The sequence below is a fragment of the Carassius auratus genome, chromosome 32, assembly GCF_003368295.1.
Source record: "Carassius auratus strain Wakin chromosome 32, ASM336829v1, whole genome shotgun sequence".
In the NCBI taxonomy this organism is placed as follows: domain Eukaryota; kingdom Metazoa; phylum Chordata; class Actinopteri; order Cypriniformes; family Cyprinidae; genus Carassius; species Carassius auratus.
In genome coordinates, this window is record NC_039274.1 from 28622889 (window position 1) to 28646642 (window position 23754).

At 37.3% G+C, this 23754-nt stretch overlaps 1 protein-coding gene across 1 annotated transcript; it reads right to left on the reverse strand.

The window, feature by feature from the left end:
* Positions 1-627: 627 nt before the first annotated feature.
* LOC113052015 (transmembrane channel-like protein 3) lies at positions 628-22936 on the reverse strand. The gene is made up of 22 exons (XM_026216256.1): positions 22786-22936; positions 20971-21117; positions 19543-19618; positions 18745-18826; positions 18334-18440; positions 17059-17157; positions 16771-16913; positions 15981-16128; positions 15087-15130; positions 13984-14131; positions 12775-12884; positions 12600-12678; positions 10192-10476; positions 8762-8890; positions 8208-8275; positions 7695-7823; positions 6316-6426; positions 5351-5476; positions 4275-4353; positions 4065-4107; positions 3647-3911; positions 628-2036 (listed from the first exon to the last, which is right to left on the reverse strand). The coding sequence occupies exons 1-22, from the start codon at positions 22899-22901 to the stop codon at positions 1178-1180; spliced, it is 3393 nt and encodes a 1130-aa protein (XP_026072041.1). The 5' UTR covers positions 22902-22936; the 3' UTR covers positions 628-1177.
* Between the last annotated feature and the right edge of the window lie 818 nt (positions 22937-23754).

Below are 23754 nucleotides of genomic sequence, written 5' to 3' on the forward strand. Positions count from 1 at the left end.
CCTTTTTGAAGCGAGACACTTCTTAAGCTGTCTATTGTTCAAGAGTGGCTTGACGCAAGGAATCCAACCGCTGAAACCCATGTCTTCCATACGTCTTCGTGTAGTGGTTCTTGAAGCACTGACTCCAGCTGCAGTCCACTCTTTGTGTATCTCCCCCACATTTTTTAATGGGTTTTGTTTCACAATCCTCTCCAAGGTGCGGTTATCCCTATTGCTTGTACACTTTTTTCTGCCACATACTTTCTTTCCCTTCGCCTCTCTATTAATGTGTTTGGACACAGAGCTCTGTGAACAGCTAGCCTCTTTTGCAATGACCTTTTGTGTCTTGCCCTCCTTTTGCAAAGGTGTCAATTGTCATCTTTTGGACAACTTTCAATTCAGCAGTCTTCCCCATGATTGTGTACCATACAGAACTAGACTGAGAGACCATTTAAAGGCTTTGCAGGTGTTTTGAGTTAATTTACTGATTAGAGTGTAACACCAGGTGTCTTCAATATTTAACCTTTTCACAATATTCACATTTTCTGAGATACTGAATTTGGGATTTTCCTTAGATGTCAGTTATAAACATCAAAATTAAAAGAAATAAACATTTGAAATATATCAGTGTGTGTTTAATGAATACATATACAAGTTTCACTTTTTGAATGGAATTAGTGAAATAAATCAACTTTTTTATGATATTCTAATTATATGACCATCACCTGTAAGGCTGCTTTACAATTTGGCCAGAAGAAGGCCTTTTAAGGTTTGAATACTTTTGACCACAGTTTAGCCCTGATTCACAGTCTAGACAAGTGGACCATAGTTGCCAAAATCAGAGTCATTCAGTAGATTGTAAGCAGTCAGAGTTCACAGTAAATTGCGAAGTGGTGATGTCGCTGACTGATTTTCTCCAGCTGGCGGATATCAAACGTATTTGTTATTTTGAGCCGATTTTAGAACACATATTGTTTTCATTTGTCACATGTCTCCTAGCAACGACTAGGAACAACTTAAAAGTCATCAGAAATGTATTCCAATTTTAAAAGTCGTCTAATGTATTCCAGCCTTTAGAAGGCAGGATAATGTTGCATCCTGCCTCATGAAACAGACTTGGTGTTAGTGTACACCTAAAATGCTTCCTACACAGAAAGCTTGACGGTGTTTTCGAGCAGAGCCATAATCTCTAAATAGGTTAAACGTTGGAGCAGACAAGATCATTAGTTCCAGGAACATTGAGTTTAACACTGCTCTTGGATTTTGTTTTGGTCAGCTTGGCGCTGGACTTCAGGTACTTCTTTTTGTTGTGAATGACCTGGATGTACTGGTCTGTGCTGCTGTTTTGTTGGTCACTACTGGACGCCAGCGATGCTGAATCTGACTCGGTCAGAGACGGCTCCACTTTATGCTTGGTCTTGGGCTTGACGTATGGTTCACCGCACCTGTGAGCCGATTCTGGACCTCGAATGTTTGTCTGAGGGTCGTTCACCCAATCTTCTTCATGATCATCCTCTTCTTCATCGCAGTATAAACCCTGCTCCATAGACAACTGACTGTTTGTTGTATCGCCAATGTAGAATCGCGCGGTCTGATGGAGATCCGACAGTGGTCGTGGACGTTTCGACTGTCTGAACGATGCCCTCTTCGTGCTGCTCTTTGGATCTTCCTCCTCCTCTTCCTCGTTGAGGTGTGGCTGGTGGCTTCGGTGAAGAGGACGAGGAATGTAACATTTCACGTTACGTGGATAGAGCTCTACGATCTCCGTTGGTTCGTCTGCGAGACGGTAATGTCTCGGTATGCGTGTATTTGAGCGCATGAGCTTCTTGCGAGCTTCGTGTTCATTGACAATGATGTAACGTGTCGAATGTGCCCGGTGGCCCACGTAGCTCTGAGCTGTGATTACGGCGGGCTCAGTGTGCATGGGCCGAAGGGTCTTCCGAAACTGTGGATCGGAGTGGATGTTTTCAGCATAACGTGTACACGGGTTGTAGGCCATGTTGTGGTAGGACTTGGAGCGGCAGGAACTGCTGGTGCTGCCCAAGTACCCAGAATGCCTGGATATCACAGAATGCAACATATAGGTATGTATGCTTGTACTTATTCACCCTATCTTTTATAAACTCTAGAAACAGACATTTACCTTTATGATGCAGCTTGTAATTTATGTTAAAGGAATAGTTCGCATAAAACTGCACTTTTTCTATTTACTATGTCATTCCAAACCTGTATTTTTCTTTCTTTGTGAAACAAAAAGGAGATTTTAAAAACTGGATGGTGATTTTTACTGTCAAGGACTTAAAGCAACATAAAGCAATCTACCCACATAAAACAGAGAATAATATAGGTTTGGAATGTTTCCAGTTTTGGCGAACTGTCCCTTTAAGGAGTATGAAGTGAATTGCATTTTATGGAATGAAAGGTGATGCCAAAAGAAATTTTACTCTCAAAGTGCAAGTACTGAAGTCCTTATCCATGATCTCACAATTCCAAGTATAAAGTGAAATAAAGAAAAGTACAAGTTTTTGACTTGTCTCTCTCTTGTCTTTAAAAACAAATTAAGTGAAAAAGCACATTTACAGTAATGCCCATAAACAATTTAAGTCAAGCGAGCCAATGTTCTGAAGGGTTTAAGACCAGAAATATAAATTTTGTATCCTGTTAAAGCACTTAACATTAATTATTCAGGAAAACTTTAATACAGTTTATTGTTTGGTCAGTAAAGCTGTCTAAATCATACTTTTTGAGCTAGGACTAATTTTCTAAGTGTATGAACATCTGGTTATGAATTACTGATATGGATTACTGCAGAATCCCTTAGTGTTTTTAAATCGTCCCTTAAAACGTACTCTTTTAGGGTAGCCTTTATGTGATTTGTGATTACTTTCTTTGTTATTATATTGGATTTGTATTGTATTGTTTGGTTAGTTTTTTACTGCCTGCACTATCATGTGAATCTTTTAATTTCATATTTTTTATGTAAAGCGCTTTGAGATGCTACTTTTAAAGGCGCTATATTATTATTTCTCCAATACATTTATTTGTCCACAGCATTTGCAGTTTTTATCTACAATTTTAGTTTTAATAAGTGCTTTTGTCATTTTTGTGTTTTGTTTTAATATTTATATTTAGTTGTATTAATTTTAACACTTCAGCTTAAACAAAAATGTTATGTGGCAACTAAATGAATTAAAGTTTACGTTTTTCATCATCTAATATTTAGATTTAATTTCAGCTTTATGAAAATTAGGATTTTTTAAAATATTTTCAATTATACTTAACAACACTGCTGTAATCATGATTTGCACTTTAAAATAAATAAATAATGAATAAATGAAGACAGACATTATTTTATGCATTAATCTACAGTATATTATGCCACATTGTTTTTAAATTGAATTGAATTCTGGAGCAATGCTTTAAAAGATTACTGTCATAGGTAGAAACAAGTTGCAGAATTATGTTTATTCATAATAAAGCTTCACAAAGATGCCAAACCTGATGGGTATGTACTCCACTCGTCGTACTTGTCTTTGAGGAACTGAAGGACTGCTGTGCATTCTGAAAGAACTACATGGACAAAAATGGAGGGCAGTGAAGCTTAATGAACTGCAGATGTATGGAAGCTAAGCAGCAGGGAAAAATAAACCCAGAGAGCAGCACAGACCTACTGGCCATGGGCTCAGATTTGTGTTTCTGCCGCACAGGGACAGTGGGGCTCTGCGTCGCTCCAGCAGCTCTAGGGATGTCAGGACGTGAAGCCGACTGCGTTATGGTCCGGATGCTGTTGCCCGGGCGGACGGGAGCTTCGAAGTTGGTGATGCTGCCGTTGCGGCGTGGAGGGGAGGCAGAGCGGGCGGACGACTCCATACTAGTAATGTCGCTCTCTTGTTCTGACTTTTTATCACCACCCTCAGGTCCCTGCAGACGCGCTGTAAATCACACCCAAACGTCCAGCCAACTGGTGACAAGCTGATATTGGCTTATGACGTTATATATTGAGAGTACATAACTTTGTCAGGAACTGAAATGTGTCCGAAACATTCTCTTGTATTTGTAATGAAGATAGTTAATATACAAAATACCTGCGGCCAACTGAAATACTTTCTTCTTGTCGTCCGTGCGTTCCTGCAACAGGAGATTTAATTGGCGTTATAAAATAAACTGCCGGAGAAATGAGATTATGTGAAATCCAAAGACCTTATCCTGTTTCGCTCGGGTTCCGCGTTGTAAATCACGGATCTGTTAAATGAACTGAAATACATCATGATGATATTCAATCCAAAGTAACTCACGGTCTGCAGCTGCATTCTCAGCTGGCTGTTGGTGACTTTGAGTGATCTAGCGATGGATTGGAGGTAGTAGATCAGCATGCTGAAAGAGACAGTGACAAACAGCACAAGGTTGAGTAACTGAAGGCATTTGTCCCGCTCGCCTGGTTGAATTATGTCCGCTTGACGAAACCAACATGCTGATATTGTACAAACAAGGGAAGGGATACCATAGACCAAACATTGTAGATGTAACTCCTAGAGTTTTCAATCTAAACCCTCCAAACTCAACAGCAATGAAGCTATGCTGAATTAACCTGTGTTTTTCCTAAAGCAGACTATCAAAAACTCCTTACATAACATATATCCCACTTATTGTTGTGAGGGGGGAAGGGAGGGGGTGGACATATGTGTGTGTGTGTGTGTGTGTGTGTTCTTGTGTCATATCAGGACACAACTCTGTATAATGACATGGGTAGGACACAGGTATTACAAGGAGAGGGTGACTTATGAGGACATAACCCATGTCCCCATGTTTCAAAACGCTTATAAATCATACAGAATGAGTTTTTTTGAGAAAGTAAAAATGCACAAAGTTTCCTGTGAGGGTTAGGTGTAGGGTTGGTGTAGGGCCATAGAATATACAGTTTCTACAGTATAAAAACCATTACGCCTATGGGATGAACACACTTTTCACAAAAACAAACGTGTGTGTGTGTGTGTGTGTGTGTGTGTGTGTGGGTGTGTGTGTGTCAATGATTTCTAAAGGATTATGTGACAGTGGAGACTGGAGTAATGATGCTGTGAAATCAGCTTTGTATCACGGGGATAAATTATCTTTTAAAATATATCACAGTAGAAAACAACTATTTTAAATTTTAATAATATTTCACAATACTTCTCTTTTTACTCTGTTTTTGATCAAATAAATGCAGCCTTGGTGGACAACAAAGACCACCAAGCTATGCATAAGCACCAATAACATATTAAGAAGAAACTAATCTTGTCAAGGCAACATCTATATTTGTTGCTGATAAGACTGCCTTTTTCTAGTTATTTTCTGTGTGGTAATTAAGGCCAGTGTAGACTGAAGTACTTACAAGAGCAGAAGCAAAGCGGGCAGCACCACCACAGGACTGGTGACGTAACTCATCACTTTACTGAACCACAGTGGGAAGTCATTGGAAATGGTTTCGGAGATGATGTCGTAAATCTTCTCCTGGCCACTACAGAGCAGTAGATGAGACATGAAGAAAGGCAGCTATGTGTTTTCACATAAATAATAAATAATTCTTATACTGTGCTAAAATATGATTCTTAATGCTGAATTGTCCTGCAGTCAAATATCATAATATAAATGTACAGTCTGGGCATCAATGCAAAAAAATTTAATAAATAATAATTTAAAGTGCTGTTATAGTTTTTATTCATTTTAAGTATTATTATTTTAACTTATTAATACATTAAATTTAATTATTATAATCATATAATATTTCTAATTTTCTAATTTCCATTTTAATTTTAGTCAGTTTTAGTAATGCATACATACATACATTTATTATTATTAATTTAATTCAGTTTTAGTTATAGTTATTTTAGTACATCAAATTAAACTAAATGAAAATGAGAAATGCTGCTTTGACAAACAGCTGAAATAAAATAAATGTATGTTATATATATATATATATATATATAACATTACATTTATATGCGATTAAAATGCGATTAAAATGCGATTAATTTCGATTAATTAATTACAAAGCCTCTAATTAATTAGATAAATTTTTTTAATCGAGTCATGGCCCTAATATATATATATATATATATATATATATATATATATATATATATATATATATATATATATATATATATATATATATATATATATATATATATATATATATAATTTATAAAAACACGACTATTGCAATGTATATTGCTATGTCTTTGTATTTCTGTTAACATATACTCTACTTGTCTCAGAGATAGGTAAAAGTATTTCAACATATAAAAATGACACACATCACATTAAAATGATGTAAACACTGGACAGTTTTTTTACCTGAAGGGTCCACAGTACTGAGACGGCCGATACCTCACAATGGCAAAAACGGTCGGTAACATGCACAGGAAAAGCATGAAGAGAAGCATCGTCAGATAGAAGTTATTTGATCTGGGGAATAAAATACATTTCAATTAAAGACAGTCCCCGTGATCGACTTTGAATTCTAGACAAAGAAACTACACTGATTTGACTGTTCCATAATATCTGATAAGTTACACACTCCCTGCCTGCAGTGGGATGATTCCTTTTTATTGGATAAAACAGCACTATCACTGAAGATAAGTATGCACGGTAATGTTTCGCCTCACATCTGCAACTACCTGATAAAGCTATGAAGATGCAATTACATAAATCTGAAACAGAGCGAGACTGATGCTTTGACCAACCCAGTCGCTTGACACATGAAGCATCCACCGTTATCTCTGTAGTCACCGCACTGGAAAATGAGAGGGATCTGAATTCAGTCAAGCTGAAAAAAGTGTAGCGTTCAGAGAGTCCCTGATCCATACACTGAATGCTGGCTGATTTTAAATTAATCTCACAGCTCGTAAAACCCAAAAATGATTCACATTGCAGCTCCTGTCAGAGAAACGTACACTCTTCTTCGTTTTCCAGCAAAGGAGACATGCAGAAAATGGGTTTGGGAGGTTTTTAAGCTAAGAAAGATGAAGAAATTATAGTTCTTTGTTGCAATAAATAAAAAAAAATCAGGATTTCAAAAAAGCCTGTCAAACTGGGTTAAGGTTAAGGTTGGATTTGACTAACTCGGTTTACTAACCACGTGCAATGCTATACGATTTCCAGAAAAAGGAAGTTATATGTCCAAACTGAATCTGAGGAAATTACAGTGTTTTCAGACCTTATTTTGATGAAATGTTAATGCATTTAAACCTGTAGTAGGGGACTCCAACACAATATTAGGACACTTTAAAATAACATGCATTTTTTTTTGACTGGACTCAACAGTTTAGATCTAACGAATTCATGAGTTTCACACACACAAAAAAATTACATATATTTTTTAAATGTAAAAATAAATTTTATGTAAAACATTTATATACAGTAATATATATATATCCCCTGGAATATTAAATATACATGTAAACATTTTGCATTATTAAAAATAAATAAATAAAAACTTACAATAATTAATGAAATTATTTTCAACCTGCTCAATTGGCCCCAGGATTTAGGGAACCAATATTTTTATAGGTTTTACATGTTAAAAGCAAATGATGGCAGATTATACAAGGTCAGCTACACTCTTATGTTCTTATATCAAAACATTAGATAACTACTGGAACAGCGCAGCACTGACCTCAGATCAGTGCTCAATGAATGTATAAGCTTTAATGACCTCATTTTGTCTCACTGACCTGGAGGCCTTAAAGACCTGCTGATGGGGAACATTACAGGTCAGCACAGCCCAGCTGCGCAGGTACATCAAGCCAATGAGCTTCAGGACATTAAAGGCAGGCAGACAGGGTGAAAAGAACGCTCCCATCCTACAGGGAGAGACAAAGACACCAGAAAGATTCATTTCCCATCTTAAAGGAGTTCTGCACCTATAGCTTCAGACAAGTCATTATTGTGTGATTACAGTCTGAAGCTGCAGGGCAATGGAGCATTGAGAACCTGTGTAAGGAGCACCAAGGGAAGAGGACAGTTTAGTGCAGATATAATAATAATAATATAGATATAGATATAGATAGGTAAGCTCATATACAATAATATACAGAGACACAGATGGTATTTTAAATTAGGAGTTTTACCAGAGATAAACAGCAGTCACAGTAAATGTAAAAATAATATTGTGATGCATTTCCTTTTATACTGACAGTCATATCTTAGATAATGTATTGATATGTTATAAATCATCACTCACTTACCATATCATTCCTTGGTTGTATATCAGATGAAGAACATTTTCTGCTATTTTAAATTCACCATATTCTGGCTGGAAAGGGAATTTAATTTAATTAAAAAGGGAATTTATAAATGCATGGTATAGAACAGGGTTTCCCAAACTGATGAAGCTGATGAAAAGCTAATAATTAAATACAATTGAAATAATCAAAACATTTAAATAAAAAAACAATGACAATTAAACTTACTAAAAACAGTATGTCATGTGACCATTAATAAACATTAGACTGCTTAATTACTTCTACTTCAATGTTTGGGAAACCTGTTTGAAAACATTGCTTGTGGCACAGATATTATACACCTTATGGTTAACTTGTATTAAAACTGGAGCATTGCTTTAAAGGGGTTAAATATGTTAAATATGCAAAAAAATAAATAAAAAAGAGCGAGCACAAATATGTGCAATGTGACCCAACTGGAGTCTTATAGTGTTTGAGATAGATTCTATCTATCGCTTAGATATCTGCTTGAAAAAAACTCTGAAAATGTGTTTATGGAACAGAAGCGACCGACTTACAAACTTGCTCTCCAAGTCCCAACAGCAGCAGTCACTCAAGTATCGAACCACCAGTCCCCGGATGAAATCAATGAGCAGGATACTTGCCACCGTGAAGATCATATCAATGATGGAGAGCTTTAACATCTCCTGTAAATAAGATAAACAAAATAAACAGCCTGCATTTACCTTCCTTGAGCATGATGCAATTTTACCCCTCCGCAGACCATCAGTATCTTCATGCAGGACTCTCAATCAGACCTTTGGATCTAAACCAAGAAGAAGACAGCGCTGACAATACTTTCATTAAATAAAAGCCACGCTGGATATTTCAAGCCATGTGTCCAATCCATATTCCTCTCCTCCAGAGGGAAACATACTTTACACTATTTGTCACAATAATGCCTTAAATAAATAACCATGTTGCCCGCAATTGAGATGCTTCATTAGGTCACTCAACTCATAGCTGGATGATGCTAAGCGTGTCTGCTAGCTTAAGTGCTCTGTATAATGTATCTGATCTCACAGAAATCCTCAAATGTGCCTGATTGTGGCCCCCAAATAGTATTTGGACACTCAGTAATATATATATATATATATACACATACACACACACACACAAACACACACACACTTTTCAGGCAAACATTTGACAAAATTAGATTTTGTTTCAACTTATGAAATAATAGTTATATTGTTGAAAGCGAAGACAAAAAGTCTTTGACAATTTCTGGCTGTCAGACTCTACATATACATTTGTTAATGTGATGAACTACATTGCATTCATACTAATGCAATGACATTCAGACATTTTTAGTTTTGACTTACATACTTTTTTAATATTTTATTGGCGTTTTTGTTTTTGGAAGTAAAATGTTATTTTTTGGAAAGAAAATAACACTTGTTTTCAATAAGGACAAATCAATCTTATCTAAAGGGAAAGTAAATCAGTGCATCTAAAAGATTAAAATATATAAGATATTACCATTTCAAATAATATCATTTAATTAATGATGCTGAAAATTCAGCTATTAAATTTTAATGTATATTTTTAATGTATATATTTTAATTTGTAGTAATTTTTCATGATATTTCTCTTTTTACTGTATTTGTAATCAAATAAATGTAGGCTTGATGAGAATAGGAAACTTTTTTCAAAAACATTAAAAAAATCTTACCTTTTGAACTGTAGTGTACATAACAACACGATATTTGTTAAGAGCTTCGTTTGGCCATTATTCAGAGTGAAAAATCAAAAAGAAAACACCACCAACAACAAAAGCTATATATGAGTGTGTGCGTGTGTGTGTGTGTATCAGGAATTGACTGATTCAAATACTAGGAAACATTTTGTTTACTTAATATAATAATGTTGCTTTGTGTCAAATGAAACTAGAATATAAATAAAAATTTTACTTCCAGGTTTCAACTATGCTATGGGATAGTTGTACCTGTCCGACATATGTTTCCCAGCAGGGGTCCTGTTGTGATCTGGTGTTGTACTCATAGAGGACGGTCTGGTTTAGCAGAGACTGCATTCTCATTGGCTGTCTGGAGGATGTGGGGCTCTTGATGGTGGTCATGCTGTTGTTGAGCTCCAGAAGAGTCATGGTCAGTGTGCTGTTCTGCAGCTCTGTGATGTCTGGGATGATGGTGGACAGGTTGTCCTCGGTAGACTGGGAAATCGTCGCTAGGAATGATGTTGAGTCAGACAGGTTTCCCGCACCCACAGAAATCTAAGATTATTTAAAACATGTAAAATTGATGTTGAATTAATTTTTTACGAAAAAAGAAAGTTAATTTGCTAACTAAAGAGTGGTAAAAAATCTGAATAATATTTTTACTGTACACATATCAATCCTTTGATGATAAATCAATGATTCTGATTTCATTAATTCATTAAAACATTATATATTTCTTGCTGAGTAATACATCAGAAAAAAAAAATATAATTAGGGCTGCTCAATTTGTCTGATAATTTTTTTTTTAGGCTTGCTGCTTGTTTGTAGGGCTGCACAATTTGGACAAAACATTGTGATCAAATATCTGTATCAATATAAAATATAAAATTGCTTGTGTGTAAAAGAAAACTGCCACACTATATGCAGTGGATATATATATATATTAATTAAAGGGGTCATATGATGCAACTAAAATAACATTATTTTGTGTATTTAGTGTAATGAAATGTGGTTTAAGGTTTAATAACACACTATTTTCCACATACTGTACATTGTTGTTTCTCCTCTATGCCCTGACTTGCAGATTATGCATAGATTTTTACAAAGCTCATCGATCTGAAAAGCGAGGTGAGCTCTGATTGGCCAGTTATCCAGTGCATTGTGATTTGCTGAATACCTCAAGCATCTGACGGATATTTTATACTCCTTACCATACTGTGATGCCCTGTCCAGCCGGAGCAATGATTAAAAAACATTCAAACACAGTATAAATGAGGCATTTGTTGCATTCATTGGGGACATAATAATGGATTATAGACTTTTTCTCTAAGTCCTGTTTTTTCTCGATGTGTTGTACTATGAATCCCCTCCTTTGCATGGATTACCTCTTCCTCTTGCAAAAAAATCAGTTTGGGGCCACACCAGACTGTTCCTGCTCCTGGCAAGCCTCACCAACTACCCAGACTTATCACGACCCAGAGCCCAGCCCACCATCTCCCCATGGTTTGGAGCATAAGCCCGAGCTCACTGATGACAGAAAGCCATTTCCAACCGTGATCCACTAGCCAGAGCAAAGCCAAGTGACTGAGCATAAGATCCCCCTGGAAGTTGAGCCCAACTCATCAGACCATGGTGTGACTTTGGAGAGGATCTTCATCACCTGTATTGCGGTTGATGGTGGGCTGAGTATGGTACGAAATTGGTCCTGTCCAGCACTTTGTTCCCTCGTTCAGCCCTGCGGGGGCTTCTGATCATCCAGTGTCTGCTCCTCAAAATGCCTGCCTTTCCACCCACTCCTGCCTCCTCCACCGCTGCTGTCAGGCATTACCTCTGCTAGACTTCAGCCCACCATCATTAAGCTGCGAGCCCCGTGGGACTGCCATCCCACAGCTACGCAGGGGGTCGGAGTATCCCTCACCTCTGCCTTTCAGCTTCCGAGGCCCAGACTCCTCCTTGACCCATAGACCTAGTGGCTCCACTTCGGCGCCTCGTGTCTCTGTCCCACCGACTCTGTTGGGCTACTTGGTCTCCGGATCTCCATCTCTGCCTTAGTCACCAGAGTCCGTGACTCCACCCTGGCCCCCCGGATCCTCAGCATCCCCCTTGCATGTTGGCTCTCCATCTCCACCTCGGGCTCCTCCTCCTCCACTGCTGTTGGTTGGCCCCCTGGAGTCGGAGGCCATACTTCCTCCATGGCTTCTTCCACTGTCGGCTCCACTGTAAGCCGTTGTTATGACTGTGGCCTGGGTCCAGCTGGACTCTGCCTTCTCAAAGTCCCCCCCTGTCTCGTCCCTGGCTCCTCCCTCGTTCTTCACCCCCCGAGTGTCTCTCCGATGGCCTCCACCCTGACATCCATCCTCCTCCGGGAACCCCCACCCAAGTTCCCACCCACGCCTCCCTCTGATGTTGCTACGGTGCGAAGACCACCTTCCAGGAGGGGGCGTTATATCAGGTTTATGGACCTGTCTGTATGCTTGTGAAGAACTCCTTGTTTCCTCGTTCTGTGCTCTCCTAAGTGAATTGTGACAGTAACACTCCAAATAGAAAGGCATCATATGACCCCTTTAAAACAGCCTTTGCAATTACATAAACGCACTAAACAGCATTGGAATTAGAATTTTATTTATTAGTCAAAGAGCCATAGAGAAAAGGCTGAGAAGAATGAACACATGACTCACAGCAGAGCTCATACTGTTGACTTTATCCAGGAGGGCTATAATCAAACTGTAGAGGTTCCCAAGGTACAACACCAGAACTCTAAACAAAAAATGGCATATTTCCCTTTTGACAAACATAATATAAAAAAGGTCAAGTAATACCAGAGCAGCAAAAGTGTTCATGTGATTTTCTGACCTGGCAAGCTGGAAGCGGAGACTCGTTCTGGGGTGGTACATCTCCAACTGAGCCACTAACTCAAAGGCTGACGGAGCAATCATTGTGATGAGGGACACCACCACGCTCACCTGATGAAGAAACCCAATACACATACAGCATAACATCACTCATCTTCCTCAAATACACACAACATCATCAATAATACTAAATGGATGTGACAGACATCAGTAAAAGCAAATAATAATTATACAATTAGAAGGAAATTAAATATAAGAAGAAGAAGAGGAAAAGAAGAACAATAAAAAGAACAATGTTGTGACCCGATTTGCATACAATCAGTCCTAAACAGTATTCAAAAATAGAGATAGTGTGTCCAGAATCATAGTTTGTTGAAATGAGTATCCCAAACATACCAGTATGGTTTACTATTTCTGATAGAAATTTGAAATGCAGATCCCCACACACTCGAATGGCTAATATTGCCCATAAACCATTGTGCTTGATTCCTAAACCACCAGTAAATTTTGTAAAAACAGTAAGTTTTTTTAAAACAACCTAACCTGAGGAAAGATCTTTATTTGACATCTGTATGGAGCCTTGCACATGGCATCCAGAAAAAAAAAAAAAAAATGGCTAAATTGAAGAATGATTTAGTAAATTGTGTGCAAAATTTAGCAAATTAAGGGAATGTAATGGTAATCGTGTGCACATTTTACTAAATTGAGAGAATGAATTAGTAAATCGTGCACACTATTTATTTATTTTTTCTTGCATGTCATGTGCAGGGGTCCGTTAAGTTTGGTCGTTAATTTTTAAATGCTTCATCAACCTGCCTCTTCATTTCAATATGGTAGGAAATTAAATTGACTGAAATGTGGATTATGGTAACTGTGACAAGATGATTGACAGGGCAGTTGAAAAATGGTGACAGGATCCACGTAATAAAGCAAAAGAGTGGTCAGTTAAAGACGTAATTATAACAAAGTAGTCCCAAAGCTTGCCTGCTATTCTGATACACATTCAAAGTATGCACTTTTTCCTTCAAACAAAAAAACAACAACAACAAAAACACATGCATTAAGGATATAGCATAAGTAGGTGAAAAAGCAAAAGAAAAGAAGAAACTATGAATTATATAAGAAAAGAAAATGGGGCATTATCAGAAAGCATATGTAATCTCTAGGCCAAGATGTATAATACAACATAAAATCTATAAGCGTACTGTACCTCATTCTTCTCCCAGAGTGTTAGCTCGGGTTTCTCCTGCTCTAGTTTTTGAGAACGATCCACCACAAAGTAGATGATGTAGATGCTGCCGGTCAGAGACATCAGGACCAGAATGTTTGCCAGAATCCGCAAACTGATCAGTACAGCTCTGCTGGGACAGAAAACAACACAGTCAGATACACCTACAGACTTCTGATCATGTATCATCCCGAACGGCTGATCATGTGACATAAACTATTGATTATTCACTCGTAATTATTTTATGTGAGAGTTCAAAGAGTTATTTGAGAAACCTGAAACTAGCACTATAGGTAACTGAGTGCCATCTGCATCATACTGCAATAGACCAATCAGAATCAAATATTATAGAGAGCTGAGTATATAAGAAAACCACATTGTATGATATGATTTACCATATGCCTAATATGTAGTTTCAAATGTCGATTAAATCTTGATTTAAAGAAGTTTAGCTATTTGTATTGGAAAACAAGACAGAAGGGAGATTCTCATTTTTGCAATGGATGCAACATGCCATGACTTTATGAATTTAAGACTTTTTCTAACACCTTAATTTGAAAAAAAGGGTGAATTAAGACTTTTTAATACTCACAGAAACCCTACTAAACCTGATCTCATTAGATTAAACCCAAGAGTTTAGCTATCATTATTTAGAGATGGTGTACAGATGTTAGCATAACCCTGTCCGGATGGCTATGTCGCACTCCCACAACATATCCATCGGTTTTAATGTGTGAGCAGGTCTGCTGGCGATTTAGGTGCAGTCATCTGCCTGCAGTAAAAGGCAGTTTTCATAAAATACGGCAGGATGTTTTCCATTTCGCATGTTCTGCTGCGACTGCATTGGACGGGGAGGAGATGTATAAATCAGAGCGGTCTGAGGCAGCATTACACGTGCTGTGAACAGCCTCGGATAGGGAGAAACAGCACAACACTGTAAGTCACTTATTGATAAGATCATACTCACCCTCAAAAGACAGTTTTATTAAACATGCACTTCTGAGGGTTTTTGGAGAAAACACCTAGTCAGCACTTAGGGTTATGTTGAGGTGATAATGGAGACACAAATAAAGAGGGAAACTTGCAGGCTAGTGTCTTTCTTTTTTTCTTGCTCCTCTACAATGGCCTCCTAAAAAAACAGAAGCAGAACAATTTTAACCATAAAGAAAAAAAATAGCTGAACTTGATGTATTAAAAATAACCAAAACTACAATGAATGAAAACTATACAGACGTATACATATGAAAAAAAAGCTAAATGGCTAAAACTTTAAAAATATTAAAAAAAATATATATATATAAGAAAAAAATCTAAACAGATTCAAAATACAAATAAAAAACATGAGAGTATCTCAATGACACTAACATAACACTGGTTAATATCCAAAGCACCGTTCAAAATCCTAAAATCATTAATCATAATTTCTGCCAGATAGGAATTATAGTATTATAGTAAATAGGTATTACAGCATTATAGTATATAGGTATTACAGGTATTATAGTAACTGTTACTTCATTAAATTGTGGTAATTGAAGTAAGAAAGAAAGAAAGAAAGAAAGAAAGGACAAATACTTTGGAAATGATTAACCGATATGTTCTGCTACAGATACCTAGAAATTATGCCTATTTACTGTGCAATGTGGAAATGTGCAAAATGGCCAAATCTTGTCTAGTAGGTCGACCTGACCGATACATGGTTATCACATACTGTACATCTGGGTGAAATCACAACTTTTGCAACTTTTAAAAACAATGAACAAGTGCAACATTTGTATATGAACAAACTGAATGCATTTGTAATTCAGCATGACAGTGATGAGACTCATATAACATGTTTTCCGTTGCGTAAACAGCACTAATAGTGTAACATAAACCTCCCTAGGAGGCAATGCTGAACTGAATTAAAACTGAATGATCACTGAGAATTGAATCAAGGATAGATGGTTTGCTCGGGTCTGTTGGATGCAGTAGATGCTCACTCTGATGCTATTGACGATGGCCGCCCCTTTACTCTCGGCCGCCTCTGGGTTCCCGATCAGGTAGTCCCACGCACAGAAGACACGCCAGCAGAAGGTGTAATTCTCATCAGAGGCGCCGGCTAAACTCATGCGGGAGTTTTTAGCCATTCTGATAAAAACAACAGCATTTGAGAAACACAAACTGAGCTTTTTCTAAAGAAACATACTGTAGTACATATCTTTGTGATCCTGACTGTGAAAAAATTACCACATGGCGAAAAATGACTTAACACTCATGTTGTGTTCTGTGCAGTTTGACCTGGAGAGGATGTCTGGAAATGCTTTTTCATGTTATCGCATTGGAATTTACTGACTGCATTTTGCTCAAAATATTGATAATTTTTCCCCACCTTGTTTTGTGATAAGCTATATTATCAGATCTTGGATAATTTAAAGAAAACAAGATTATAAAAACATTGAATCCAAGATTTTGTGAAATATTAGTGCAATGGGAGATTTTCAAGCAACACCACATTTTCAGCACATCAAAAGCGGTTAAAAAAGCACCATCATTGTAGTCCATGCAATTAACTAGTCTAGCTTTTTTAGCAGATACTCTCATCAACTCTGCTCAAAAGACCAGGTCAACCAGATCCTTAATTAACCAGCTTCAACAGCAATACCATACCTGCTCTTTTCAGCAACCAAACAAATTTGCATTATGTATCACTTAGGATAAAAGCATCTGCCAAATGCATAAGTGTGAATGTACTGAGGTTAATAAGCAAATCATCTTCGAAGTAGCGATTACTTTCTGAGCAAAGTGATGAAGCTGTAGGCAAAAACAGCCATCCCGACCAGAAAATAGGCCAAGGGCAGTCTGTAGCCGGCACTGCCGATTTTACGCACATTGCCGTAGTAGCCGTAAAAAAGCACAGAATATTGAAGATATCCCTGAAAAACAGACATAAAACAAAACCTTTTGACAAGCTGACAGACTGAACATAAAAAAAAAGATTTGCGATTAAACTCCTAAGATCCACAGATAATATATACATCATATTGGTAAAGCAGTTAAAATGAGAGATAATAGTCTTGCCCCCAGCGACCAGATGGTGTCCAGGTCTTGTGCAGATGTAAGGTGCTCCTTGGGGATGGTCTTGCTGCGGGTGGTACCAAACGGAGCGCCGGCCAAGAGCTGATTGGACAGATTGGAGAGACAGAAGGAATGTTAGAGGACAACAGATGATGCCCGAGCAGAAATTACATTGTGTCTCTGCACCAGGAGTGAAATAAATCTAACAATATTTTCCATTTTCAGGTCTAAAAATGTTCTAAAGGGGTCATCGGATGCCCATTTTCCACAAGTTTATATTATTCTTTAGGGTCTTAATAGAAAGTCTGTAACATAGTTTGGTTAAAATTTCTCAATGGTAGTGTAAAAAAACTATTTTTTTACCCAGCTCTTTTCAGAGGAAGCCGTTTTGTAGCATTTTCCTTTAAATGTTAATGAGCTCTGCTGACCCCGCCCCTCTCTTCCGAGCCACTCTCTGAGGGACTGTTTACTGTATCCGCATTCATTGTGAAACTTGCTAATTAGCACATTATTAGGAAAAGCAATTTGCAAAGATTAATTATAAAACCTAATACTCACTTTTTCTGTTGGTGAAGCTGGATCACGAATGATTTGCATGAACATAGATGCATTTATGTAGATTGGAGGCACATTCCCTTTAGAAACAAACGTAATCCACTGCATCTTCAGCGGTTCAGATGTCAGGAGTAAATAACGACTGCTATGTTCATTATTACATCCTACAACAGAACATCTCGATCGCTTAGGATTCATTCTTGTCTACATTTGCTCCGGCGGTGAAACAATGGTGGACTGATGACAGCTCACTCAGGGCGGAGCTAAGATAAAACACCAGTCCAGTCTGTGCTGAAACACTACTGTCAATCAAACTATCATGGGAGGGGCCTGTCTGTGTGACGTCACAAACACAGGCATCTGAGATCAGCTCGATTTGAGAAAGGGGTAAAGATTTCAGTAGACCCAAAAAAATTATATAAACAAATAAAAAATTAAAAAATAAAAACACCGGGGGATTTTTATCATTATAGGTTGGTTGTGTACGCACACTGCCAACACACACCTCAGTTCAAACAACTTGTAAAAGTGCATGTAGCATCTGATGACCCCTTTTAATATCTGTACATGCTCTCGGAAATAACAATAAAGGCATGTGTAATGTTTAATAGATCATTAGGCAATGCACATTCAAATTGTTCGACACTTTTTATTTCATAAATGTTAATATCTGAATATACAGCCTATTCCTGACTGTTCAGAACGAAAGCAGTGCATACTAACCTCAGGCAGTACGATAAAGGCTCCAGTCATGACAGTGAGAACTATGTTGATCCCAAACAGCCACCGCAGAAATATGAAATAAGAGGCTACACCTGATCCAAAGTGACCTTCAAAAATCAACATATAGTGTACATTTAATGAAGTATGGGGTTATTTTGACCTGATCTGACCCTTAAATACTTTATGTATAGGGTCATTTTAATTCAGTCTATTTATTTTTTTATTCATTACTTTACTCACACTAGTTCGATTCAATGAATCTGTATAACATCTCATATATTTACCAAATCAGGAGCTAGTTTGTCATTCATGAAAGTTCATGTGATCCAAATCATGTTTTCTCTATGCCTTACAGTAATAGGTTAACATTGATATACAAATTAATTACATATTGTGCATCTAGATACTAACTTTCAATCTTTTTGATCCTCATCTCCCAGGGAATGAACAAGACGACAATGTTGTACAAGAGTCTTGAAATTTTCTTCAGCAACTACACAAAAAAAAAAAAAAAAAAGAGGACTCCACAAAAATAAATAAAGATTTAATTCAAACAGAGTTGAAAGACCTGTGCGACCATGTATAAGAAATAATAAGATCATATAAAAACACACAATGTGTACCAGTATCTGATTTTCAGTCTGCCATGATAGTCATAATCTGAATTAATAATTTACCATCAAATCCACTTGCTTAAAAGTCAATTAATTTTAATGGTGCTTGGGCAGCCTTGGCGAATGCCATTGGACATTTTAATTAAACCAGGCTATAACAACAGGCTATAAATTTGAGTGCAGCGTCTGTGAGCAGATGAGGAGCACCGCTGAGGCAGAGACACGCACAACCTTAACTGGAAGCTCACATAAACACAGAGCTGATGAAAAAAACACGAAAAAAACACACACACACAAAAAAAACACACAATCCTGACAGTGAAAAGAAGAGGTAGCTATAATATGAATTCGACAAATGAATGATATATTGAATAATAGAATGATAGATTGAATGATAGAACAATAGATAGACAGAAACACAGAGACAGACAGACAGACAGACAGACAGACAGATAGATAGATAGACAGATAGATAGATAGATAGATAGATAGATAGATAGATAGATAGATAGATAGATAGATAGATAGATAGATAGATAGATAGATAGATAGATAGATAGATAGATAGATAGATAGATAGATAGATAGATCATACATCTGCCCCTGCTGCCTGGTAACCTCTCGTCCTGGTCAGTCTGCCCTCATACTTCAGGACAATCTCTCTAGCTTGCCTGAAACACACAAATACAAACAATCTTCACCAGACTGACTCCAGGGCAATAGTAGAAGGATTTCCCGAGCTGTGATCATGAACACAGCTCTAGCACACTTTTGTTTTACCCATTAAAAATGGCGAATCATGGTGTCTTTATTAATAAAAATGAAAAACAAACCAGCAACACCAACATTAGGCCATAAAATTCAATGACAGCTTAATAGAGGAATCAAACACATACAGATTGAAAATTGATTTTGGGGGGTTATTTCTTTAGAAGGTGGGTGTATGTAATCATGAGCGCTCATCCAAAGATGACGAGGACACTCGTAAAATGGAACATGTATCTTCTCCACGCACCTCCACGCTGCCAGTTATTTTAAGAAACTTCATAGATAAATGTCCTAATGAAAGCATTAGTTGGAAATACAAACATCATCTTTGGACTTTATGATGGATGCAAATGCTCAGAACACCTGAAATAAATTGCTATTAAAATCATATTTTGGTAGCTGACATAAAATCTTCAAATACATTTTGAAATTTGATATGATATATAAAAGTTATATACTTGAAATACGTAAAAAAAAATAAAAAAAAAAGTGTATTAAAAATGGTGTAAAAAGTATGCAAAGAAATATGTAGCTGTATTGTATACACAGTATTTTGGGAGTTCTATGCCAGTTGCATAAATCCAAAACGTTTGCTTGTACACTGTACCAGGATAAAACCACAATGTGATCTTGATGTGACCCCGGTCATTCACAGCGGGTACATTCGTGCATCCCTGTCAAACGCCCAAAGAAGCTGCAGTGATCGCTACCCAGTAAAATGAGAAACTGCTGGCCAGGCTAATGAAACAATTACTCAGCCAATTTAGCTTGTTCTCCAAGCACCATGTTGTAAATATGGCGGCTGCTTTCAAGCGCCGAAAGTTAATTGTTATTTACCTTACGGGTTTAATGCGAGGATGCTTTCCTAAGCCATTATCATCAGTTTTAAACATTTTCGAATGTCGTTTCTAAGTAGGCTAATGGCAGTAATGGGGTCAAATAATAATTTTAGAAAGAAATAATGCTTAGTTCTTTTAATTCCCCCTATTTATGTAATGAATCTAACTCGCTAATAACCACATCTACTGCTGTATAAACACTGGCATCAGCTGAAAAAATACCCCTACAGCCCATTTAGTTGCACATTTTGGCTTTATGAATGCTGAACTTATAAATCCTTTATCCTTTTTTATCTCATGCCATTTAAACTGTTCCACTAGAGAACTATTCAATTTTATGATCTGCAATAACTTCAGTACAGATTGTGCATACGTTCTGATGGCATTTCCCTAACATACACTCGGTGGGGTCTCACTTGAGCACTTTTAGCTTGCGTCTTATTGGCCAGGGTTTAGTTCGGATGTTGGTGATGATTTCCTTCTGAACCTGAATGTTCTGGAACAACTCCTCTGGATCATTGCTGTCCACTCTTTCTCCATCCTTATCCTCATCATCAGAGGGTCTGCAACACAACCAAAGATCAATAATCACAGCAATTAATATTAGAGTAATGTAGTATCATTAGACCTTTATTGGTGCAGCATGTAACAAAACTGTTGATTTATACATATGTGCATAAATTCCTTTATATATATACACACTCTCTGGCCACTTTATTAGGTAAAATAAAATAAAAAACACTTTGCTAGTACCATGTTGAACCCGCTTTTGCCTTCAGAACTGCCTTAATTCTTTATGGCATAGATTCAATAAGGTGTTGGAAACATTCCTCTGATATTTCGGTCCATGATGACATGATCGCATCACGCAGTTGCTGCAGATTTGTCGGCTGTAATTCCATGATGTGAATCTCCCGTACCATCACATCCTAAAGATGCTCTATTGGATTGAGATCTGGTGACTGTGGAGGCCATTTGAGTAAAGTGAACTCATTGTGATGATCAAGAAACCAGTCTGAGATGATTTGAGCTTTGTGACATGGTGCATTATCCTGCTGGAAGTAGCCATCAGAAGATAAGTACTGATGTAATAAAGGGATGGACGTGGTCAGCAACAATACTCAGGTAGACTGTGGTATTTAAACAATGCTTAGTTGGTACTAAGGGTCCCAAAGTGTGGCAAGAAAATATCCCCCACACCATTACACCACCACCACCAGCAGCCTGAACCATTGAGACAAGACAAGATGAATCCATGCTTTCATGTTCTTTACAACAAATTATGACCGTACCATCTGAATGCAGCAGAAATCGAGACTCATCAGACCAGGCAACATTTTTCCAATCTTCTTTTGTCCAATTTTGGTGAGCCTGTGTGAATTGTAGCCTCTGTTTCCTGTTCTAAGTTCACAGGAGCAGCACCTGGTGTGGTCTTCTGCTGCTGTAGCTCATCTGTTTCAGGGATCGATGTGTTGTGTGTTCAGAGATGCTCTTCTGCATACCTTGGTTGTAACAAGTGGTTATTTGAGTTACTGTTGCCTTTCTATCATCTCTAACCAGTCTGCCCATTCTCCTCTGACCTCTGACATCAACAAGGCATGTTTGTCCACACAACTGCCGCTCACTGGGTATTTTCTCTTTTTCAGATCATTCTCAGTAAACCCTAGAGATGGTTGTGTGTGAAAAACCCAGTAGATCAGCAGTTTTTGAAATACTTAGACCAATGCATCTGGCACCAACATTCAAATTTATAATAAAATATATTATTAATACATTTCTTTTATTCGTTTGAAAATTAAATATATATAACATTAATTATAAGGCATATTATTTGGATGTTGCAAAATCTGTAGACACACTTTTGAGCATGAAAGTGAACTAGATTCAGAACCCTAAAACTGTATAACCTGATATATTGTATAGTTTGTAGATAAAAAATGATGACCAAAGTCACTTCCCGTTCTCTAGTTTGCTTATGAAACGTGTTATAGGCAAAAATCTGTATTTATGTGAAGCAGTGTGGACTGTGTATACAGAAAAACTTAATCTACTGTATATAGGCAAAAGACATGGATGTTTATTATTTAAATACCTTATATTGTAGAAATCAGATTTAAAAAGTATGAAAAAATGATATACAAAATTTTATAACAATTAGAATTATATACATTTTTGTATATATACTATAATGCAACCAGATAATATCCGATTTGGTCGAAAAGCTGGCTTACCCATTATCGTCCTGATATGGGGAATAAATTCTCCTGGAATTCTTCCTTATGCTCTTGTGTCGCTTGGAGGATATCAGGGGTCTGGTTATAGTTGCTGGTTCTGCCATTTCGCTCATTTCCCAGCCTTAAAACTTTCTGCAGTCTTCAGGGAGCACGCGTCCCATCTGTAGGAGTTCTCCCGTGCCTGTGTTGCTGACGGGACTCTGGGGGGAGCAGGAATAAGGAGTGCTACCTGCACGATTGGATCCTGCTGAAACGCTGCATAAGCCCCTCCACCAGAGGAGTATAAGCTCAGACAATTACTCCAATGACAGCTGGACTGGCTTCTTAAAGGGACAGTGCGGCAACGACAACCTGCTGATGAATGCAATGCATCTCTACAAAGTGTTTCTAATGAGATAGATGATGCAAACACTATTCTCACACATCTCTACAAATATTACACATGAAAACATCATCAGTTAACAACCAAATATTAAATAGATTAATACTTATTTAGTCACCCATGTTATTTGTTCTTCCACAAAAGCAGAACATCAGCTTAAAAAAAAGGCAGCATAAAATGTTTTCACAGCAGTTCATACAACTTTCTATATTATTTTAATGTCATACAATACCATTTTGTGTTTTTAAAGACTTCATAATTCACAATCATAACCTTCCCCTCTATCGTAGCTCTTAAATGACATTTGTGGTCATGTTTATCCAAGTTGCAATGTCACAATCAGGAGACACATTAGATGATGTTAAATCTTGCGTGATACATTTAAATATGTTGTTTTTTAATTGCAAACCAACATTAATGTTCCTATTCCTTTAAACAGTCTATTTTAAATGCAATTTTCAAAGTCCCTCTGGAAAGCTGCATACATATCCAAATTTCTAGTTTTCCTCTTGACATTAGTCTGTGCCATGATCGATCATGTTAATTTACACTGGAATTTCATCTGAGCGGTAATAAACAGAAAG